Below are 20,806 nucleotides of genomic sequence, written 5' to 3' on the forward strand. Positions count from 1 at the left end.
CTGTCCCTAGTTTAAGTCAGGGAAACTGAGGCACACGGAAGGGGAGTCTCAGTAGCAAGCCAGAATCAGAACCCAGATCCCATGGAACCTGTTCCACGCTGCTTCAGATACACGACATGATCTCCCCACAAGCACCCCACTAAATTCCCTGTCTCCCTGATCCCGCATAACCATGAACCTTCCTTCACTTTTGCGCAGGGAACTGGATGAAGCCAACTGTGCTGAGCTACTCCAGGAGGTGAGGGGAGGCTGTGGGGTCCAGGGACCAGAGGAAGCATCTGAGGAATGTGAAGGAACTTTCTTGACTGGGTCCCTTTCCCACTCCTTTCCCTCCAGGAGAAGTTCTGTGAGAATGACGTAGACCAGGACTTCATACATTTGTTTGGGATAGTGGCAGGAGGAGAGGTGCGAGGCCGAGGACTGGGCACCCAAAGCAGGTGGATGGGGGGAACGTGCCAGAGCTGGTATTTATGGTCGCCCTTCCTAGGACAAGGAGATAGGCATGTATGAGCTACAGAAGCTGCTCAACAAGGTGGTCACCAAATGTGAGTCTTCCACCCCCCCCTACCCTGCCACTCACAACCCTTCTCCTGCAGCTTGCACCCCCCCTGGGCCGCTCCCTGCATCCCCTGCGATGCCCCACTCACTCCTTCTCTCTTCCTGCCCCTTCCCTCCCTCACAGTCAGAAACTTCAGGACCCAGGGCTTCGGCCTGGATGTGTGCCGCTGTATGGTCAACCTCATGGATGTATCTTTTTGTCCAGTGCTCTCCCGCCCCTCACCCCTACCCCCATGCCTGGCCCCCAGGTGACCATCGCTCTGGCCAGTCATGCCCTCCTTCCTGCTGGGGAACAGGCTCTGAGGTAGCAAAAGATGCCAGCTTTTCTGGCTGTTACCATAGTGACCACACAAGATCCCCGGGTCTCATGTCTCCCACTCGGCGAGCCTCTCTGCTTCCCTGGCCCCAAGATGCCCTCTTCACTCCTTCTTCTGGCATCCTTGACTACCACCCCCTCCCCAGAAAGATGGCTCTGGCAAGCTAGGGCTTCTGGAGTTCCAGATCCTGTGGAAAAAAATCAAGAAATGGACGGTAAAAAACACTGAAGGGGCAGTTTATGGCGGGGAGAAAGGGAGGTCCTCAAGAGTGATGGGGATTAGTAAGGACGATGCTAGAACCTGGAGCCCCTGACTAGACACACACACACACACACACACAGGACAGGATCTGTTGGAGTGTTGGTGCATTAGCTAGTCAGATTAACAACCAGTATAGTCCAGGCATCACCAGTTTAAAGGACTGGTGCAGAGGGCCCAGTTGGGAGTGGGTCTTTCAGACCCCTGACTCCGGTCTTAGCCCCCTCCCCTTGCCAGAGGCCCCCTACAGTCACTAGATGACAGGAATATTGGGCGCTCAGGGCGGGGGCCAGGGTAGGCAGCGCTGGGGTCTTGGGTAGTCCTTGTAGGTTAACTATACTGAAGTATTTCATTATTTCCACCACCGTGCTATGCACACCCCCTCTGTCTATCCCTTCAGGACATCTTCCGAGAGTGTGACGAGGACAACTCAGGCAGCTTGAACTCCTATGAGATGCGCTTGGCAATTGAGAAAGCAGGTTAGCAGGGGGTCAGGGGAGAGGGTCTGGGGGCAGCGAGGGAGGACGCGGTGGCCAGGAGGCTGGACTCCCCCTCCGCACTCCTCTCTCTCCCAGGCATCAAGCTGAATAACAAGGTGATGCAGGTGCTGGTGGCCAGGTATGCAAACGATAACATGATCGTGGATTTTGACAGCTTCATCAGCTGCTTCCTGAGGCTCAAGGCCATGTTCAGTGAGTCAGTCATCTGCCCACTCCCCACCGTGGGTCGGGGACCACTGGCCGCCTCCCACACGCCCACATGAGGAGCCCTGCTCCCAAACCATCCCCCTCTTTAGGGCACAGACGATCTGGGTTCAAATCCCAGCCCCACCACTTGTTGGCTGTGTGCCTTGGGCAAGTCGCTTTCTCTCTCTGTGCCTCCGTCCTCTGTTCTCATCTATAAAATGTGGGCAGTAACAGTATTGCCCTCATAGGACGGAGCCACAGAACATATGAGTTTCACGCATGGCGACGCTCTGTGTGTGGCTCTTGGCGAGGCTTGGAGTTCTTATCATTAATTCCTTCCTGGGCTGAGGGTTAGCCTGGAGGCAGCAAGGGACAGCTTCCGATGCCCTTTCTGACCTCCTGCTTCTTTGGGATTGGGTCTTGCAGACCCCAGACTCGGCTCTCAAACCCCTTCCCTTGCCTCCTCTCCCAAACAGCATACTTTCTATCCATGGACCCCAAGAACACTGGCTATATTCGCTTGAATCTGAACCAGGTACTCATGGCTCCCCCTGCCCTCTGCTCCCCCAGCCATCCTGCCCCACCCTCCCTGCCGTCCTTGGATCTGCTTCTCTCCTCCCCACAGTGGCTGCAGACAACCATGTGGGGATAGGGGAGCCCCAAGAGCCCGGCTCCCACCACCACCACCACTGCGGGGCTCCGGGCTCAGGGGCAGGGCACTCCTTACTGATCTCGGCTCTGCATTCCCTGCCAATGGAACGGGCTCCAGGTAGTGGCACCTGGGCCCCTTACTCCAGCACCAGGCCGTCCATTGCCCACCCCACCCCCCCCCCCCCCCCCCCGAGCCCAAAGTGTTTCTCTTTTTCCCCAGCCAGCTTCTGGTGGCTGGATTTCCCCCAGTCTCTCTCCCTCTCTGAGTATATTCTACTGAAGATTAAGTGCCACTTCCCCAGTGGCTGTGGAGGCTCTCCACACTTTCCTGCTCACACATACCCGCTGCCTACCTCTCCAGGCTTGGGCCCTCCCTTCTCTCCCTCACTTGGGGGCATTGTTATAATAAACAGCCATTGCCACTGGCTTCTGTGTCTCCGTGCTTCTATGCCGAGAAAATTCTGGCAGGGGTGGAAGTCACTTCCCCGGCACCAAAGAGGGGCTCCAGGAGCTCTCAGTTAGAGTGATCTCACCCTTACTTCCAGGGAGGCATGTGTGACTGTTACAAAAACTAGAGGGCGCTGTTGACATTTATGGGCAGTACCAGAGACGCTAAAGGCACAACAGTCCCTCCCCGAGGACCCGTACAGACGTGGTACCAAGGAGCAGCATCTGAGGAGAGGGCATTGGGCAAAGTTAGGGGCCCTTGGGACGCCAGCCTCCTCTCTCGTCCCCTCCCCCAACCTGGGGTCTCCAAAGGTGGCATTGCAGGTGTCTCAAAGGCCAAAAATCTGGCACCCACGTGAGCCAGCCGGTCATAGAAATGAAGTGACCCTCCTGGGTGCGAGGCAGGGAGGGCTGAAGATTGTGGCAACAGATGAGCTCCTTCCTGCGTGAAACGTGCTCTGATCCAAATCATTTGTGTCGTTAGACACTTGCTACTGCCGAGCCACTGCCCTCACAGGAAGGATCAAGGGACCCTTGACCTGTTCTTGACCTTGGAGTCTCTGCCCCAGGTGCCCTCTCCCCCAGTCTCCAGCCTCTTGCTGCAGCGAGAAGTCCAGACCATCTGCAGCAGCCCCTCAGCTGCACATCGCCCATCCTTCCAGATCTTCCCCTGGCTTCCCCTCTGGCCTCTCTGGGCTGGACACCCGGGCCTGTGCATGTGAGCTCTTTAACCTCTTGGACAGAGGCAGCTTCCAAATCCCTTTAGCTTAGGGACCTGTCCACCTTACATGCGTCTAGATCCTTCTTGTGTCTGTGTGCCCTTTTGTCCTGTCTTCCCGGCTGGTGGCTGATTTCGAGTTCCCTCCTACAGCAGTGGTCCGTGGTGGCTTCCTTCCATTTGCATGACACCCACCCACCCCTCTTATGCTTAGTGGGGGGCTGGATTTCCAATCTCCCCTGCCGCCTGTCTCCTTTGTGGCCTCAAAGACTGAACTAAGTAAGCTGCCCTCTCCCTCCTCTGCCGCCCCCGCTCTTCCCAGGAATCATTTCCGCCAGCCACCTCCCTCTTCCTCCTCCTACCCTCTGCAAGTCTTGTCTAAGAGAAAGTCACACTCTCTTGAAGAACCTCTTAAAGACCAGTAGTTCCTCCACACCACTTTCTGCCTCCTTTTTTCCACAGAGCTGCTCTCTAAGGTTCCTGGGGGGCAGGGCAGGGATCGTTCGGGGAAGCCCCAAAACTAGCAGGTCCTTTGAGCTTTTGAGAGGCCCTGGGCAGTCCCACTGGGTTCTGGGAAGCCCGGCAAGATGCTGACCCCACCTGTTGTTCCTTGCCCTGGCGCGAGATGCCGCCAACTTCTGTCTGCGTGGCTTCGGGGCAAGTTACTTTACTTCTCTGGAAGTCCCCTTTTTCTCACCTGTGGGTTAGGGATGTGAAATAAAAATTTATCTGAGTAACGGAAAAGATCAAATTGGCTTGACTGAACAATGCATGAATCGGGCAGCATCCCACTTAGCGAACAGAAAAAAAGCTCTGTCCAGCTGTAGAAACGGGTTTGTAAGGGCAGGGGGTGGGGTAGCGGAAGGAAATTATTAGCAACGAGTGTATTGTTTTAGGTAAGGTCACCTCCCTAAGGGGGAACAGAAGGAGTCTATCCGTAAATGTTCTAGTGCTGCAGGTAATCCAAGGTTGACTGGTTGAGGGTCACATCCCTGGGAGGGTTAAAACTACAGTTAGGTTAGGTGTGAAGTCTTGGTTTCCTGATATGGGGCCTTGACATAAGTGACTCCATGATCCATGTGGGGCCTGGGGGTTTTCTTTTCTTTTTAGCAATTTCTTTTTTTTCTCTTTTCTTTCTTTTTTTTTTTTTTTTTTTAAGAAAGGGAAAGAGTGCACAAGCAGAGGAGAAGGGCAGAGGGAGAGAGAAAGAGAGAGAGAGAGAGAGGGATTGACTGACAGAATCTTAAGCAGGTTCCATGCTGAGCGTGGAGCCCAGCTTGGGGCTCGATCCCACGACCCTGGGATCATAACCCAAGCTGAAATCAAGAGTCAGATCCTCGACCTACTGAGCCACCCCAGTGCCCCTCTTTTTAGACATTTCTCCCTTTTGATTCGATTCTAAGCTTAACTGAGAGACGTGATCGAAATTTAAGACATTCCGTGACTAAGGTAGTCACAAGTTACAACTTCAGGTTCACGGGTTTTTTTTTTAAAGTCATCTCCAGGGGCACCTGGGTGGCTCAGTCGGTTGGACATCCGACTTCGGCCCAGGTCATGATCTCACGGTTGGGGGGTTCATGCCCCACGTCGGGCTCTGTGCTGACAGCTCAGAGCCTGGAGCCTGCTTTGGATTCTGTGTCTGTCTCTCTCTCTGCCCCTTCCCTACTCACGCTCTCTCTCTGTCTCTCAAAAATAAATAAACATTGAAAAAAATTTTTAAAAATAAAGTCATCTTGATACCCAACATGGGGTTCAAACTCACAACCCTGACATCAACAGTTGCATGTTCCATGGCATGGATACCACGCCTGCCAGGAGCCCCAAGGTTCACCATTTTTAAGTCAGTTCGTCCTCTTTGCTCTTTTTCTGATGGTCCAGTCTTCGGGAGATCGTGCACTTGGTGAAGTACAGCTGTGAACTCGCATTTAAAGCTTTTGAGAGAGTACAAGGCACCACGGAGATTATCGCGATGAGCACAAACAGGATAATCCCCAATGTCTGCCGCGCACTTCAGAGCCATGGTCTCCAAGACCCAAACCAGTCAAAACCAAATAAGTCAAAGTAAGACTCTGCCGAAGGAGTCACTGCTTTTTTGTTTTTTTTTAATTTTTTTTTCAACATTTATTTATTTTTGCGACAGAGAGAGACAGAGCATGAACGGGGGAGGGGCAGAGAGAGAGGGAGACACAGAATCAGAAACAGGCTCCAGGCTCTGAGCCATCAGCCCAGAGCCCGACGCGGGGCTCGAACTCACAGACCGCGAGATCGTGACCTGGCTGAAGTCAGACGCTTAACCAACTGCGCCACCCAGGCGCCCCAGGAGTCACTGTTTTAAGCCCTGTGGCTAGGGCAGCGAGCTCGTGCAACTGAGTTTCAGCCTCCCCAGAAGTGTTAATCCAGGTACAGCGGATGGCATTGGCCACAGCACAGACACCTCCTTGCTCAGCTAAAAGATAATCAGGGGCTATCCTGTTATCAAGGACAGCTTTACTGCAGAGTTTAAGGATCTTTGTTGGGCAGCTATTGTCTGAGTGACAGATTCTACAATATCTTTAAGAGTTAAGGAGAGGTTTCTGATCATATTCTTATCTATATTTCCTCCTAACCAGGTAAGTATGGCTCTGCTAAAGGAAGCAAACCCTGAGTTGTGAATCCCTCCTGATAGGTCTTTTCTTTCTTTCTTCCTTTTTTTCTTTTCTTTCTTCCGTTTCTTCCTTTTTCTTTCTTTCTTTCTTTGTCTCTTTCTTTTCTTTCTTTCTTTCCTTCTCTCTCCTTCTTTCTTTCTTTCCTTCTCTTTCTTTCCTTCTTTCTTTCTTTCTTTTAAATTTTTTGTTTTAGAGAGAAAGTGAGCGGGGGAAAGGGGCAGAGGAAGAGAGAGAGAGAGAGAGAGAGAGAGAGAGAGGATCTCAAGCAGGGTCTACGCTCAGCACTCAGCACAAAACCTGACGCAGGGCTCCATCCCACGATCCAGGGATCATGATCTGAGCTGAAATCAAGAGTCAGATGCACAGGATGCCTACGTGACTCAGTCAGTTGGGTGTCTGACTTCGGCCCAGGTCATGATCTTGCGGTTCACGAGTTCGAGCCCTGTGTCGGGCTCTGGGCTGACAGCTTGGAACCTGGAGCCTGCTTCAGATTCTGTGTCTCCCTCTCTCTCTGACCTTCCCCTGCACATGCTCTTCTCTATCTCTGTCTCAAAAAATAAATAAAAACAGGGGCACCTGGGTGGCTCAGTCGGTTGAGCGTCCAACTTCGATTCAGGTCATGATCTCGCAGTTCGGGAGTTTGAGCCCTGCATCAGGCTCTGCACTGACAGTGCGGAGCCTGCTTGGGGTTCTCTCTCTCTCCCTCTCTCTGCCCCTCTCCCATGGTCTCGCTCTCAAGATAAATAAATAAACTTAAAAAAAAGAAAATTTAAAAAAAAGAAAAAAATACATAAATACATAAATAAAAACATTAAAAAAAAAAAAAGAGTTGGACGCTCAACTGACTGAGCCACCCAGGCACCCCTGGTAGGGTGTCTTTTCTAACTAACTCAATGATGTAAATCCAGGGGAGTCAACCAGTGAGATGTCTGATTTCACTTGTGACAAGTTGGGGACACAGTGAGATAACCTAAGAAGCATTGCCCGGCTGTGCACTGATGGGGAGAACAAAGACCAAAGGAAATGAAGATAAAATTCAATTTCCTTATATCCTGCAGCCCATTGACAAATACTTGAGGCCGGCAGAGTGTGACATTCCTCCAGGAATGTCTTGTTATATATTTTAAAAAGATTTTATTTTGAAGTAATCTCTACATCCAATGTGGTGTTTGAACTCACAACCCCGAGATGGTGAGTGGAATGTCACCTCTCCACCCACTGAGCCAACCAGGCGCCCCCACCACTGTCTTAACGCTAATGCCTTGCTAGAGGGAAAAACGGACTTAGCCGACAATAGCTAGGCCTCCAGGATCCTGTGAGGCTTCTTTAACATAAGAAAATCCTTCTGGATGTGGAGGTTCCTCAAAAAATTAAAAATAGATCTACCCTATGACCCAGCAGTAGCACTGCTAGGAATTTACCCAAGGGATACAGGAGTGCTGATGCATACGGGCACTTGTACCCCAATGTTTATACCAGCACTTTCAACAATTGCCAAATTATGGAAAGAGCCTAAATGTCCATCAACTGATGAATGGATAAAGAAATTGTGGTTTATATACACAATGGAGTACTACGTGGCAATGAGAAAGAATGAAATATGGCCCTTTGTAGCAACATGGATGGAACTGGAGAGTGTGATGCTAAGTGAAATAAGCCATACAGAGAAAGACAGATACCATATGGTTTCACTCTTATGTGGATCCCGAGAAACTTAACAGAAACCCATGGGGGAGGGGAAGGGAAAAAAAAAAAAAAAAGAGGTTAGAATGGAAGAGAGCCAAAGCATAAGAGACTCTTAAAAACTGAGAACAGGGGCACCTGGGTGGCGCAGTCGGTTAGGCGTCCGACTTCAGCCAGGTCACGATCTCGCGGTCCGTGAGTTCGAGCCCAGCGTCAGGCTCTGGGCTGATGGCTCAGAGCCTGGAGCCTGTTTCTGATTCTGTGTCTCCCTCTCTCTCTGCCCCTCCCCCGTTCATGCTCTGTCTCTCTCTGTCCCAAAAATAAATAAACGTTGAAAAAAAAAATTAAAAAAAAAAAAAAACTGAGAACAAACTGAGGGTTGATGGGGGGTGGGTGGGAGGGAGGGGAGGGTGGGTGATGGGTATTGAGGAGGGCACCTTTTGGGATGAGCCCTGGGTGTTGTATGGAAACCAATTTGACAATAAACTTCATATATTGAAAAAAAAATGCAACAGTATATACCAGGCATTGTGTTATACTCTAAATATATAAAATAAAGCAAGAGCAGATTAAATTAAAAAAAAATAGAAAATAAAAGAAAAAAGAAAATCCTTCTGGAAACTTCCTTTGTTTCTTCCGCCCCTCCCCACTTAACCCCACTTAACCCCACTTAAAATGTATTGTGAGTCACTCCTCACAATCCTGGTGCAGCTCTTTCTGCCCACAGATCCTGTCTCTGGGCTTTAATAAAAACCACATTTTTTTTTTTTTTTGCATCAAAACCATCTCAAGAATTCTTTCTTGACCATTAGTTCCCGAAACCCACTTCAAATCATACCTTGCACCAGCTCTCTAGACATTTGTAGACCCAAGGAGAGTGATGACCACCAAAGACAAGGGACAAACCCCATCCGGTCACAAACCACTTCCACTAAGGTGGCGCTGTGAATGTGGATAGGACATTGAGCATGTGACTCTTGATTTCGGCTCAGGTCGTGATCTCGCAATGCGTGAGTTCGATGGTACTTGGCAGACTCCTTTCCATGAATTTCTCTGAAGATGAAACTCGCTTACAGGAAGGTTCTATAAAAGTATCTGAGTAAAACAATAACTGCCTGTAAATGATAAAGGACTTAAACATGACCTGGGTAAAAAGATCTGATGAGAGTTCATTGTAATGCAATTGACAAAGAAACTTGGGTATTCTTGTGACATACATTTTAAGACAGTAATTAGAATTACAAGTGCCGACATTATATTAGGACACATCAGATTGCCAGGAATTTTACAAGTTTTCCAGAACATGTATATGAAAGAGCGGACCTACGCCAGCCAACTCCATCTTGTTCTGTGTCCTCCACCTTCAGTGACTATGTCCCCGACATGGCCCCCTTTCCAGGAAAATTGCAGAAACCTCAGACCACGCCTCCTCCCCTTGAGTAATCTCCCGCTCACCCGTTCAAAACCCGCCCAGCAACCTGCCTAATGGGACTCCGACCCTTCCCCAGCCAATTGGCTGAGGCCACGACCCTTCCCCAGCCAATAGGCTAAGGCCACGACCCTTCCCCAGCCAATCAGCTAAGGCCACAACCATTATCTCACCAACTGCCCCTAGACTCCTATAAAACCTCTGTGCTTTTGAAACTCTCTGGCTCTCTCCGGCATCTCACCGCTGCGTCAGTACAGGTTGGGGATTGAGCTGGATCTAGCTGGAATAAAGGCTCTTTGCTTTTGCATCGGACCCGGCTCCCTGGTGGTCTTTGGGGATTGCGAATTCTGGGCATAACATATACAGGCATAATATAAAGAAGGCTTAGTACCAATGCAGTTTGACGTGTTGGGGTTCGAAGCCAATGGCCAAGAAAGAATTCTTTTTGTTAATGTTTGTTTGTTTGTTTGTTTGTTTGTTTGTTTTAAACGTTTATTTATTGAGAGGGAGAGAGAGATTGAGAGAGTATGAGCCCAGTAGGGGCAGAGAGAGAGGGGAGAGAGAATCCCAAGCAGGATCTGCACTGTCCTTGTAGAGCCTGATGTGGGGCTTGAACTCATGACACATGAGATCATGACCTGAGCCGAGATCTAGAGTTGGACACTTAACCTCTGAGCCACCCAGGTGCCCAAATGTTTATTTACTTTGGAGAAGCAGGGAGAGGAGCAGGGACAGAGAGGGACAGAGGATCCAAAGCGGTACGGGGCTCGAGCTTGTGAACCATGAGATCGTGACCTGCGCCAAAGTTGGACACTTAACCTACTGAGCCACCCAGGCGCCCCAAGAAAGAATTCTTGAGAAGTCTTTGGTGCAAAAGGGTGGCTTTCTTAAAGCACAGGGACAGGACCTCTGGGCAGAAAGAGTTGCACTGGGATTGTGAGGAGTGACTAATTCGATAGTTGGGAGCTAAGGGAGGTAAAAGCAAGGGGAAGTTTCCAAAAGGACTTTCATGTGCTAAGAAGACCCACAAGATCCTGGAGGCCTAGCTATTGTCAAGCTAAGGTTGTTTTTCCCTCTGGCAAAGCATTAACAATAAGATAGTTGGGAGTTCCTGGAAGAATGTTATTCTCTGCCTGCCTCAAGTATTTGTCATTGGGCAGCTGGTTATAAGGAAACTGAATTTTATCTGCGTTTCCTTTTGCTTTTGTTTCCCACATCAGTATTATTTCTTATTTGACATTGCTCCCCGTGTAATTTAATATACCAGATAAGCCTAATTAAGTTTGATATCTCCCTTTTTGTAAGGAGAGAGAACAAATCCTTTGAGATGTTCCGGGAAACATCTGGAATAACTCAAAGGTAGTTCAAGGTCAAAAAGACTATTTAGGATTTGATTTGGGGGAAGCTCATCAAAAATATCAAAAAGGTTGGGGCACCTGGGTGGCTCAGTCAGTTAGGCATCCGACTCTTGATTGCGGCTCAGGTCATGATCTCGCGGTCCTGAGCGTAGAGCCTGCTTAAGATTCTCTCCCTCCCTCGGTCCCTCCTCCTCTCATGCTCACCCACTTTCTCTCTCAAAATCAATCAATCAAAAAGGTTTTAAAACACTTGGGCAAATAGAATCATAGGTCACTTTCACAATACTTAGTCATCCATTTAACCAAAGCAAGAAGTAAAGACTTTGCAAGCAAATACAGAAAGTTAAAATAGTTATTAAAAATTTCAACTCTTTTAGCATTAAAAAGATTCAAGGGTTTTTTTTTTTTCCTAAGTAATCAGAGACTCAATAAAGGCAAAGCATACAATCTTTGCGTTTCTAGGCAGATTACATTAAAGGTGAAGAAAGACCTTTGTTTATAATGTCTTCTTAAGAACAGGTCAATAATCTAGAAAAAATATTCTTTTTTTAAGTTTATATATATATATATATATCTTAAGTTTATATATATATATACACACACACATATATAAAAATATATATATATATATATTTTTTTTTTAAGTAATCTCTACATCCAATGTGGGGCTTAAACCCATGACCCCAAGATCAAGAGTCACATGCTCTTCCCACTGAGCTGACCAGATGCCCTGAGAAAACTTTGTCCTTTTGACAGCAAGAAAAGCTAACTTCTAATTTTGCAGCTGTTTACTTTTGATACTAAAGCTCATTTTTTTTAATGTTTATTTATTTTTCAGAGAGAGAGAGAGAGAGAGAGAGAGAGCAGGGGGAGGGTCAGAGAGAGGGAGACAGAGGATCCAGAATGGGCTCTGTGCTGACAGCAGAAAGCCTGATTTGGGGCTTGAACTCATGAACCGTGAGATCATGACCTGAGCTGAAGTCAGGTGCTTAACCACCTGAGCCACCCAGGCACCCCTAAATCTCATTTTTAAATAAGTTCATTTTAATCTTAGCCAACTTGATCACATATTAAAATTCCTTTTGAAAATTTCCTTTTCCACAAATCTTCTACAACTCTTTCTGTTTTACATTCAGATTTTGTCCTCTATTTTCTTCTTTAAGTACCCCTATTTTAGAACAAAATTACTATATTTCTGTCTACAAAAATGCATTTCCATTAACTTCTTTTACTGAAAGCACACATCCTGTTCTTGCATTACTTCTAGTAGCTGTAATCACACGTATTAATTTGAATTCTTAACCCTTAGGAACCTTAGCTAAGAAGTAAATAATTGTGAACTGTCTTTTATATTAGCATACTGCGAATTGTCAGACTTATAAATACTTAATGTGATTTCTAAGAACATGCTTTAAAAAAAAATTTTTTTTTAATCTTTATTTTTGAGAGAGAGACAGGGAATGAACAGGGGAGGGGCAGAGAGAGAGGGAGACACAGAATCTGAAGCAGGCTTCAGGCTCCCAGCTGTCAGCCCAGAGCCCGATGCAGGGCTCAAACTCACAGACCGCAAGATCATGACTTCAGCCGAAGTTGAACACTTAACCGACCGAGCCACCTGGGAGCCTCAGAATATGCTTTTTTATAGAAAATTTCTCACCATGGCATAAACCACGTTTATTAATAGAGGCAATTATTTTTAGCTTGTCTATAAAAGGAAGCAAAAAAAAAAAAAAAAAAAGGAGAAGCCTGTGTTCAGTAATTAATGTTTCAGCATTTTATCTTATTTGGAAATGATCTAGATATTCTTTGAATTTAACTTAACTCATCACTTAGCAAAACTTTAAGATTTCAGGTTACCGAAAAGACTTGAGGAAGGGGTGTCTGCCTGGCTCAGTCGGTAGGCTATGCAAATCTTGTTCTCAGAGTCAAGCCCCAAGCTGGGTGTGGAGCCTACTTTGAAAACAAAACAAAAAAGATGTTTAAAAGATTTCAGGAATTTTTTTTTTTTTTTTTTTTTTTTTTAAGTAATCTCTTCTCCCAATGTGGGGCTCGAACTCACAACCCTGAGATCAAGAGTCACATGCTCTTCCGACAGAGCCAGCCAGGCGCCCCATGAGGAAATTATTTTAAAAGTTTACCTAAGATTTTTTTATCTTATTTATATCTACTCAATTTATTTTTTCTTAACAATTATGTTTAGATTACCCACAAAAACTTCATGAGACATTAGATAAAATCAACTATTGTCCCAAGGTATTTTTCTTGTTGACAAATTTTGTTAACAGAGATAACGTGACCTTACTCGATTAGCAAACCAGGGTACGATAAAAGTATTATATTTAATGCTAATAACTTCAAAGACATGTTTATTTTAATTAAACTAACAACCTTAAACTAGCTTTAATACTAAAATATCTTCCCAGAGCATGTGAACCTGAAAAGCACTTGGGTTAGCTTCTATTATACTTCTGAAATTTAGAAATATTTCATTTATAAGTGTTTATTTTTAAGCCAGTTAAATAGAAGCCTTCGCAAATTAATTCTAGCAATTCCATACAGAAGTAGAAAATGTCACCTATCTACAATAAACATATAAACAGAGACTTTACAATTATTGTTTTAAAATTTTTAACCACGAGACAGGCATGAAAATACAAAACCCACTAGTTTATAAAAGAACAGTTAGATCCAAACTTTTTCTGGCAGATGAAATAAGTTCAGGTGGCTTGCTCAGATTGCTAAAGATTTTTCTACTAATATTTGTGGAAGAAAACACATGACTTTTCATTCGTCTAAGTTTCTTTTTTTTTTAACATTTTTGAGAGAGAGAGAGAGAGACAGAGCAACAAGGGGGAGGGGCAGAGAAAGAGGGAGACAGAGGATCTGAAGCGGGCTCTGTGCTGACAGCAGAGAGCCCAATGCGGGGCTTGAACTCACAAACTGCGAGATCATGACCTGAGCCGAAGTCAGACATTTAACTGACTAAACCACCCAAGCGCCCCCATTCATGTAAATTTCAAATGGCCTGTGGTGCCTGGGTGGCTCAGTCAGTTGAGCTTCTGACTCTTGATTTTGGCTCAGGTCGTGATCTTATGGTTGTGGGATCAAGCCCCTCATCAGGCTCCAAGCTGACTATGGAACCTGCTTAAGATTCTCTCTCTCTCTCTCTCTCTCTCTCTCTCTCCAGATGGCTGTCTCTCAAATAAAAAAGTTTTTTTAATTAAACTAAAAAACTTCTAATTGCCTTTCTCCCTTTCATTCTACTTCTGGTAAGAATTACTTTGGGCAAAATAAGTGAAGGGAATTAAGCCATACAGACTTCTAGAATTAAGACATTATTAATTTCTAAAAAAAAAATTTTTAATGTTTATTTATTATTGAGAGACAGAGAGAGACAGAATATGAGCAGGGGAGGGACACAGAGAGAGGGAGACACAGAACTGGAAGCAGGCTCCAGGCTCTGAGCTGTCAGCACAGAGCCCAACGTGGGGCTCGAACCCACAAACTACGAGATCATGACCTGAGCTGAAGTCGGATGCTTAACCGACTGAGCCACCTAGGCACCCCAAGACATTATTAAAAAATTTTTTTAAAGAGGGGGAAAGAATGGCTTCCCTGAGGTTTGTACTTTTAATATTTTTATCTCAAAGTCCCAGGAAGAGAATGCAAATTCCTCCAAGAAGGACTTTGGTTTTGTAAAGTCAATCATTTACAAGCCGCTTGAGATAGGGGAGGTTTGGGAATTAGTAAAGAAATAGGTGAACTTTGAATTGCCTTTAGAGCTGCAAGTCTAGTTTTGTAAAGATTTGTAAGATAAGGACAGTTGCCTTTAATCCCTCTTCTGAAGAACTGGGCTGTAGCCTGAATGTGGAGGACTGACATCTACCCACCTGTGGTGAAATGTTTGTTAGTTTCTTTCTTCGTGGGTACATTTCACTGACAGGAAACAGCCTTCTAGCCAGCTTCCATCAGTTTTTCCAGGATCCCATCCTAAGGTTCTGAGTGGGGCTTAAAGTGGAAAGAGTATAGCTCTGATATTTACCAGAATTTGGCAAGGCTTTGTTTGGCTTTTAATTTTAGTTTTCCTTTGGCTGTCTCAGGGAACAATGTAACAGCTTACCAGAAGATTTCCACAGAGTCGCATCAGCTCTGGGAGAGGCTCAAGGGGGAGTAGGGGGGACTCCTTTGAGAACAGATATAGTGGTGTCTGTAAAGCGATTAAACCGGTGGACTTTTGTCTCCAGTCATGTAGTGTAAAGGCAATTCAGACAGAGGATAACTAGAAGGAATCTTTGAGTAAAGGATAGAGGGAGGGGGAGGCCGTAAGAATTAGGACAGTCTTACAGTCGTTTGTATTACTTCTGTGTCTTCGTAATTTTTTATCAGCTTTTTTGCACCGAAAGTTTCAATAAAGCTGGTTTTGCAATTTTGAAGCCTTTGTTTTTACGTGTACTTCTTAAATGATCTTATCTGATTGGAACATTCTTCCTAATGGCCACTGAAATTCCCCTGAGGGCTGGTAAAGGAGTTTAACCTACATTTCTGTCCAGCCAGATCTAGCTGTAAATGAAGTACAACTCACTTTGGCCTTATTTTGGGGATCGCCACCTGAGGGTTATGAAGCCAAGTTCCTCAGAATGCAAATCAAGCTTAGTAAGATTTTGCCATTTGTGTAAATATCTATACCTTCCAGAACCGAAGTTCTTAGACATAAAAGAAGCAGGTGCGCTGGAAGGTGGTACACTTGACTCTGTAAAAATTAAGGATCCCATCTTTATTATTTATTTACTTATTTTTATTGTTTGTTTGTTTGTTGGTTTTTTCATTAAGCTTCTGGGTTTCTCGAAGCCAGATTAATACCTAAGAAAGATGCATATGGAATTGGGTTTGTGTGGTGTTTCAGTGTTTCACCTCATTGCACAGAAATTGTCTCTTTTTTTAAATGTCTATTTACTTGTTTATTTATTATTTATTTTGAGATAGAGAGTGGGGGAGGGGCAGAGACAGAGGAGAAGGAGAGAATCTCCAGCCGACACCTCGCATCAGCACGGAGCCCACTGTGGGACTCGAACCCACAAACCATGAGATCATGACTGGAGACAAAATCAAGAGCTGGATGCTTAACTGACTGAGCCACTCAGGCGCCCTAAATGTTTATTTATTTTTGAGAGAGAGATAGAGGGGAGTGGAGGGGGGGAGGGGGGGCGGGAGAGGATCTGAAGCAGGCTCTGTGCTGACAGCAGAGAGCCTGACGCGGTACTCAAACTCACGAACCCTGAGATTGTGACCTGAGCCAAAGTCGGACACTTAACAGACGGAGCCACCCAGATGCCCCGCGCGAAAATTTTCTTGAGGTTGGTAGATGACTTAGTGTCAATCTAACCCATTCTGTGGCCAACTTATCCTAACACGGGCGTCTTTGGGTCAGGTGGCACTCTTCACCCTCTAACAACTCTTAAATGCTTGACCCATGCCCACCAATTTTTGTGGCTTTTTGGCTTCCAAGATCCCCATCAGCAATTACACCTTACCTTGTGGGTACACTAACAGAAAGCCACAGAAACCAAGGAAACCGACCATGGCCGCAGCAGTACCCAAAGAACTAGGGGGCAGGGAAAGGACAACCCGACCTCAAAGAATGGGGACTGCAGACTGATTCCATACAAATGGAGAAACACAGCTGCCACCAGCAGCTCCCCGCGTGGAATCTGAGGACAGAACCAAGAACGAGGGTTTAGAAGTCACTGCGGACCAGCCCATAGAAGACTCTGCACACTGCCAGCAATTCCAGTGTGGACTCCACAGGCAGACCTCAGTCTCCATCTGGGGCGAGCAGTTCCAACCACTGGGGAACTGAAGACTGAACCAAGGGCTACAGCCTCAGCTTGCCAACTCAAACTGACCCACTAAGCCCTGGACCGGGAAGCCAGTTAGATCAGGAACTCATCGCAAAGAAAGCCCGGTTCCCAACTGAGAGGGACTTACCCACAGCCCTGGGAAACGGTGAGAAAGACAGTGAACTCAAAAAGGGGTTCGCAGCTACCGCGCCTATCCACAGTCTTCTTCGGGGTCTGCCGCGGCCGCCAAATCTGTTAAACAACCAAAATTCAACTGAGTGGTTGGAAAGATCGAACTGGCTTTATTGAATAATTCATGAATCAGGCAGCGTCCCACCCAGCAAACAGAAAAAAGCTCCGTCCAGCTGTAGAAAAAGAAAGGTTTGCAAAGGCAGAGAGGAAGCGGGAAAGGGAAATTATTAGCAGTGTATTGTTTCAGGCAAAGGGAACGGAAGCAGTCTATCTGTACATTTCCTAGCGCTGCCCAAGAAATTCCAGGTTGACTGATTAAAGGTCACATTCCTGGGAGGGGTTGAAACTGCAGTTAAGTCAGGTATTAGTCTTGGTTTGCTGATGTGGGGCCTTAACATAAGTGACTCCATGAGGGGCCCGTGGTTTTCTTTTTAACAGGGATGCCCCTGGCTACCTCTCAGGGGGTGTCGGGTGGACAACAGAGATCAAAGTGTGCTCAGTGCTTAGTGAGCAGTCAGCGCTCCCCGGGTGGTAAACTCATCATCATCATCACTTTTAGATGAAGGAGCCCCACCTGTAGTTTGTGTGCTGACCAATCAGAGGGAGTGTCATTCACCTAGATCGTGTGGTGCACGCCCAGAGTTGCACCACATGGCGGCTGCCTAGCATTCGAGAAGTGAAATGAATTAGCATACATGTGATAAATGCATCTAATGAACACATGCATCTAACACATATGCAAGCGTGCATGCGTCACATTCTCCCACATCCAGACTCTGAAACAGAAGTGCCCCCCCCCAGCTACAGCCAGGCCTGTCTGGCCTGCCCCCTGCCAAATCTGCATCCCGCCCCCTGTTTCTCCAGTCCCTTTGGACTTGATCCCAGCTCAACTTCATTTGCCTGCTCTCTCAGCCTAATGCCCTGGAAGGTCATTCCCACTTTGTCCTTGCTGTCTCTCAAGGATCTGTAACTACACTTTCTGGTCTTCTCCCCTGGCCTTCAGTGTGGCTAGCTTCCTCTGTGCACGGAACAGGGTGGTAGGGTTTGGCTGGGGAAGGGCCCTGGCCCGTGCTGCAACCTGCACAGCTCAGGCTGGGTGACCTTGATCGAGGCCATGTGGCAATCTAGATTTCACATCTTGATGACTAACTGCCATTCTCTGCAGCTGCTGCCCCCATTTCCTTCAGGCCCCCCTCCACAGCTTCCAGTTTTTCTGCAAGGATGAGGCCACATCAGAGGAACCCCCTCAGCCCGACTTCTCCAGTCCCTCAGAATAGCACATAGCTTTGTCTTCTGGTTTCTGAGAAAGCGGGGTCTAAAGTGGGCCAGAAATCTTGCCGTTTGCAACAACACGGATGGGCTTTGAGGGCATTATACTGAGTAAAATAAGTCAGACAAAGACAGACAAATATGTATGATCTCACTTATGTGTAGAATCTTAAAAAAAACAAAAACAAAAACAAAGCCAAAAGCAAAAAATCTAACTCATACATATAAAGAACAGATTGGTGGGGATGGGGGTGTGTGCAAAACGGGTGAAGAGGGTCAAAAGGTATAGGGGCGCCTGGGTGGCTCAGTCGGTTAAGCGTCCGACTTCAGCTCAGGTCACGATCTCACGGTCCGTGAGTTCGAGCCCCGCATCGGGCTCTGGGCTGATGGCTCAGAGCCTGGAGCCTGCTTCCGATTCTGTGTCTCCCTCTCTCTCTGCCCCTCCCCCGTTCATGCTCTGTCTCTCTCTGTCTCAAAAATAAATACACGTTAAAAAAAAACATTTTTTTAATTTTAAAAAAAGGTATAAATGTCCAGTTATAAAATAAATATGTCATGGGGATGTAATGTACAGCTTTGTGACTATAGTTAATAATACGGTTGTATGTTTGAAAGTTGTTAGGAGAATAGTTCTTTTTTTTTTAAGATTTCATTTTTAAGTAATCTCCACACCCAACGTGGGGCAAAGTCACAACACTAAGATCAAGAGTCAGATGTTGCACTTGCTGAGTCATCCAGGTGCCCTGCCCAAAGAGTTCTTAAAAGTTCTCAACACAAGAAAAAAAAATGGAATCATATTTGTATGTAAACCAATATAATGTTTATAATGTATATAAACTAATATAATATAATGTCATATGTCAATTATTTCTCAATTTAAAAAATAGAATGTGCTAGAAAAACTATGGACTACCACATAACAGGAGCAGTAGACTGGACACCACACAGCCACGGCTATAAGATTCTGAAAATATGCTGAGTGGAAAACAGTAAAGCAAAATGAACACAATAACTTTTTTGTACCTTTTTTAAATGATGGTTTCAACAGAATATAAACTTTCCCATCTTAACCATTAAAAAAAAATTTTTTTTTAAACATGTATTCAATTTTGAAAGACGAAGAGAGACAGAACATGAGCAGGGGTGGGACAGAGAGAGAGGGAGACATAGGATCCGAAGCAGGCTCCAGACTCTGAGCTGTCAGCACGGAGCCAGATGTGGGGCTCGAACTCACGGACCGTGAGATCGTGACCTGAGCCGAAACCAAGAGTCGGATGTTTAACTGACTGAGCCACCCAGGTGCCCCCAAACATATTTTATTTCTCTACCCTCTTTGCACAAAAGGTAGCCTGGTATACTCATCAGTCTGCACCCTCCTTTTTTTCTTAAATTTTTTTTTAATGTTTATTTATTTTTGACAGAGAGACAGAGCATGAGTGGGGGAGGGGCAGAGAAAGAGGGAGACCCAGAATCCGAAGCAGGCTCCAGGCCCTGAGCTGTCAGCACGGAGCCCGATGCGGAGCCCAGACTCACAGACCTCGAGATCATGACCTGAGCCGAAGTCGGACGCTCAACTGACTGAGTCACCCAGGTGCCCCTGCACCCTCCTTTTTTTCTTAAAAAAAAAAAAAAAAATTATTATCTTGGGAATATTACAGATAAGGCAGGAAAAGAGGCTAGATGATCCATGTGGTCATAGATCAGACTTGGAGATATCAATATGAATTCATGTTTAGCTTAACATAGATACAGATGACTACATACAATATATTTATAGATATGTGTGTATACTGGGGTCAGTATACACACACGCATTTCCTTCCTCTGCAGGCTGAGAGGGCCCAAAGCAACAACACTCCAGTAGCAATGAGCACACCAAGTGCCCAGTACTTGGTTTCTAATACCATTCACCAATAAACAGAACTGGGGCTTGTGGGAGAAATGTCTGATTCTAGGGCTGGTGCAGGAAAAGTATAAGATGAGCCCAATGCGTCTTGTGCCAGAAAGTAAGGAAATGCTCAAAATAATAGCAAAAACAAAGAACACAACGATGAGAGTACGTCAAAGGTGGAGCGTGATTGCCCACCCCTTAAGTGTGGGCAGCACCTAGTGACTTCCTTCCAAGGAGGGCAGTATGAAAAGTGGGAGGAAAGAGTAACTTCATGGTAGAGAAACCTGACAAACACAACTTCAGGCAGCTGATCAAGGTCAGCGTCAATAGGAATGGCTTTTTACTTCTTTGGTTTCTTTCCCCCCAACCCCAAAACCCCAGTCTAATCATGAGAAAAACAGACAAATCTCACCTGAGGGACATTTTGCAAAACACCTGCCCGGGATTCCTCAAAACTGTCAAGGTCACCAAAACAAGGAAAGTCTGAGACACAGAGGAGGAACCTAAGGAGAAAAAGACAACTAAGTGTCATGTGGTCTCCTGGATGGGACCCTGGCACAGAAAAGGGACACTGGGTAAAAGCTAGGGAAATCTGAATAAAGTATGGGTTTCAGTTAATACTAATGTATCAATATCAGTTCCTTAATTGTACCGAACGTACTATCCTAAGGTCAGATGCTAATTATAGGGGGAATTGGGTGTGGGGGATACAGAAATAGTCTGTACTATCTTCACAATTTCTCTGTAAATGTAAAACTATTCTCAAATAAATAGGTGGGGCGCCTGAGTGGCTCAGTCAGTTAAGTGTCCGACTTCGGCTCAAGTCATGATCTCACTGTTCGTGAATCGAGCCCCACATCAAGCTCA

At 46.1% G+C, this 20,806-nt stretch overlaps 1 protein-coding gene and 1 long non-coding RNA gene across 3 annotated transcripts in view; one reads left to right on the forward strand and one right to left on the reverse strand.

Annotated features, from left to right (window-relative positions):
- Positions 1-2,585, forward strand: part of CAPN11 (calpain 11) — a 17,450-nt gene extending 14,865 nt beyond the window's left edge. The window contains exons 14-22 of the mRNA XM_025925261.2: positions 199-238; positions 337-405; positions 488-545; positions 683-747; positions 1,021-1,089; positions 1,534-1,612; positions 1,709-1,825; positions 2,296-2,354; positions 2,445-2,585. Coding sequence (XP_025781046.2) covers positions 199-238; positions 337-405; positions 488-545; positions 683-747; positions 1,021-1,089; positions 1,534-1,612; positions 1,709-1,825; positions 2,296-2,354; positions 2,445-2,471 — 583 coding nt within the window. The 3' untranslated portion in view covers positions 2,472-2,585. The remainder of the gene's footprint in view (positions 1-198; positions 239-336; positions 406-487; positions 546-682; positions 748-1,020; positions 1,090-1,533; positions 1,613-1,708; positions 1,826-2,295; positions 2,355-2,444) is intronic.
- The window catches only part of LOC147580962 (uncharacterized), a 24,992-nt gene extending 4,186 nt beyond the window's left edge, over positions 1-20,806 (reverse strand). For both annotated transcript variants that reach the window (XR_015251250.1, XR_015251249.1), the window contains exons 1-3: positions 20,352-20,806; positions 16,736-16,839; positions 179-4,332 (exon numbers count right to left, since the gene is read on the reverse strand). This is a non-coding gene — a long non-coding RNA (uncharacterized LOC147580962). The remainder of the gene's footprint in view (positions 1-178; positions 4,333-16,735; positions 16,840-20,351) is intronic.

The sequence above is a fragment of the Puma concolor genome, chromosome B2 (genome assembly GCF_028749965.1).
Source record: "Puma concolor isolate L17-30 chromosome B2, mPumCon1.1.hap2, whole genome shotgun sequence".
Taxonomy (NCBI): Eukaryota; Metazoa; Chordata; class Mammalia; order Carnivora; family Felidae; genus Puma; species Puma concolor.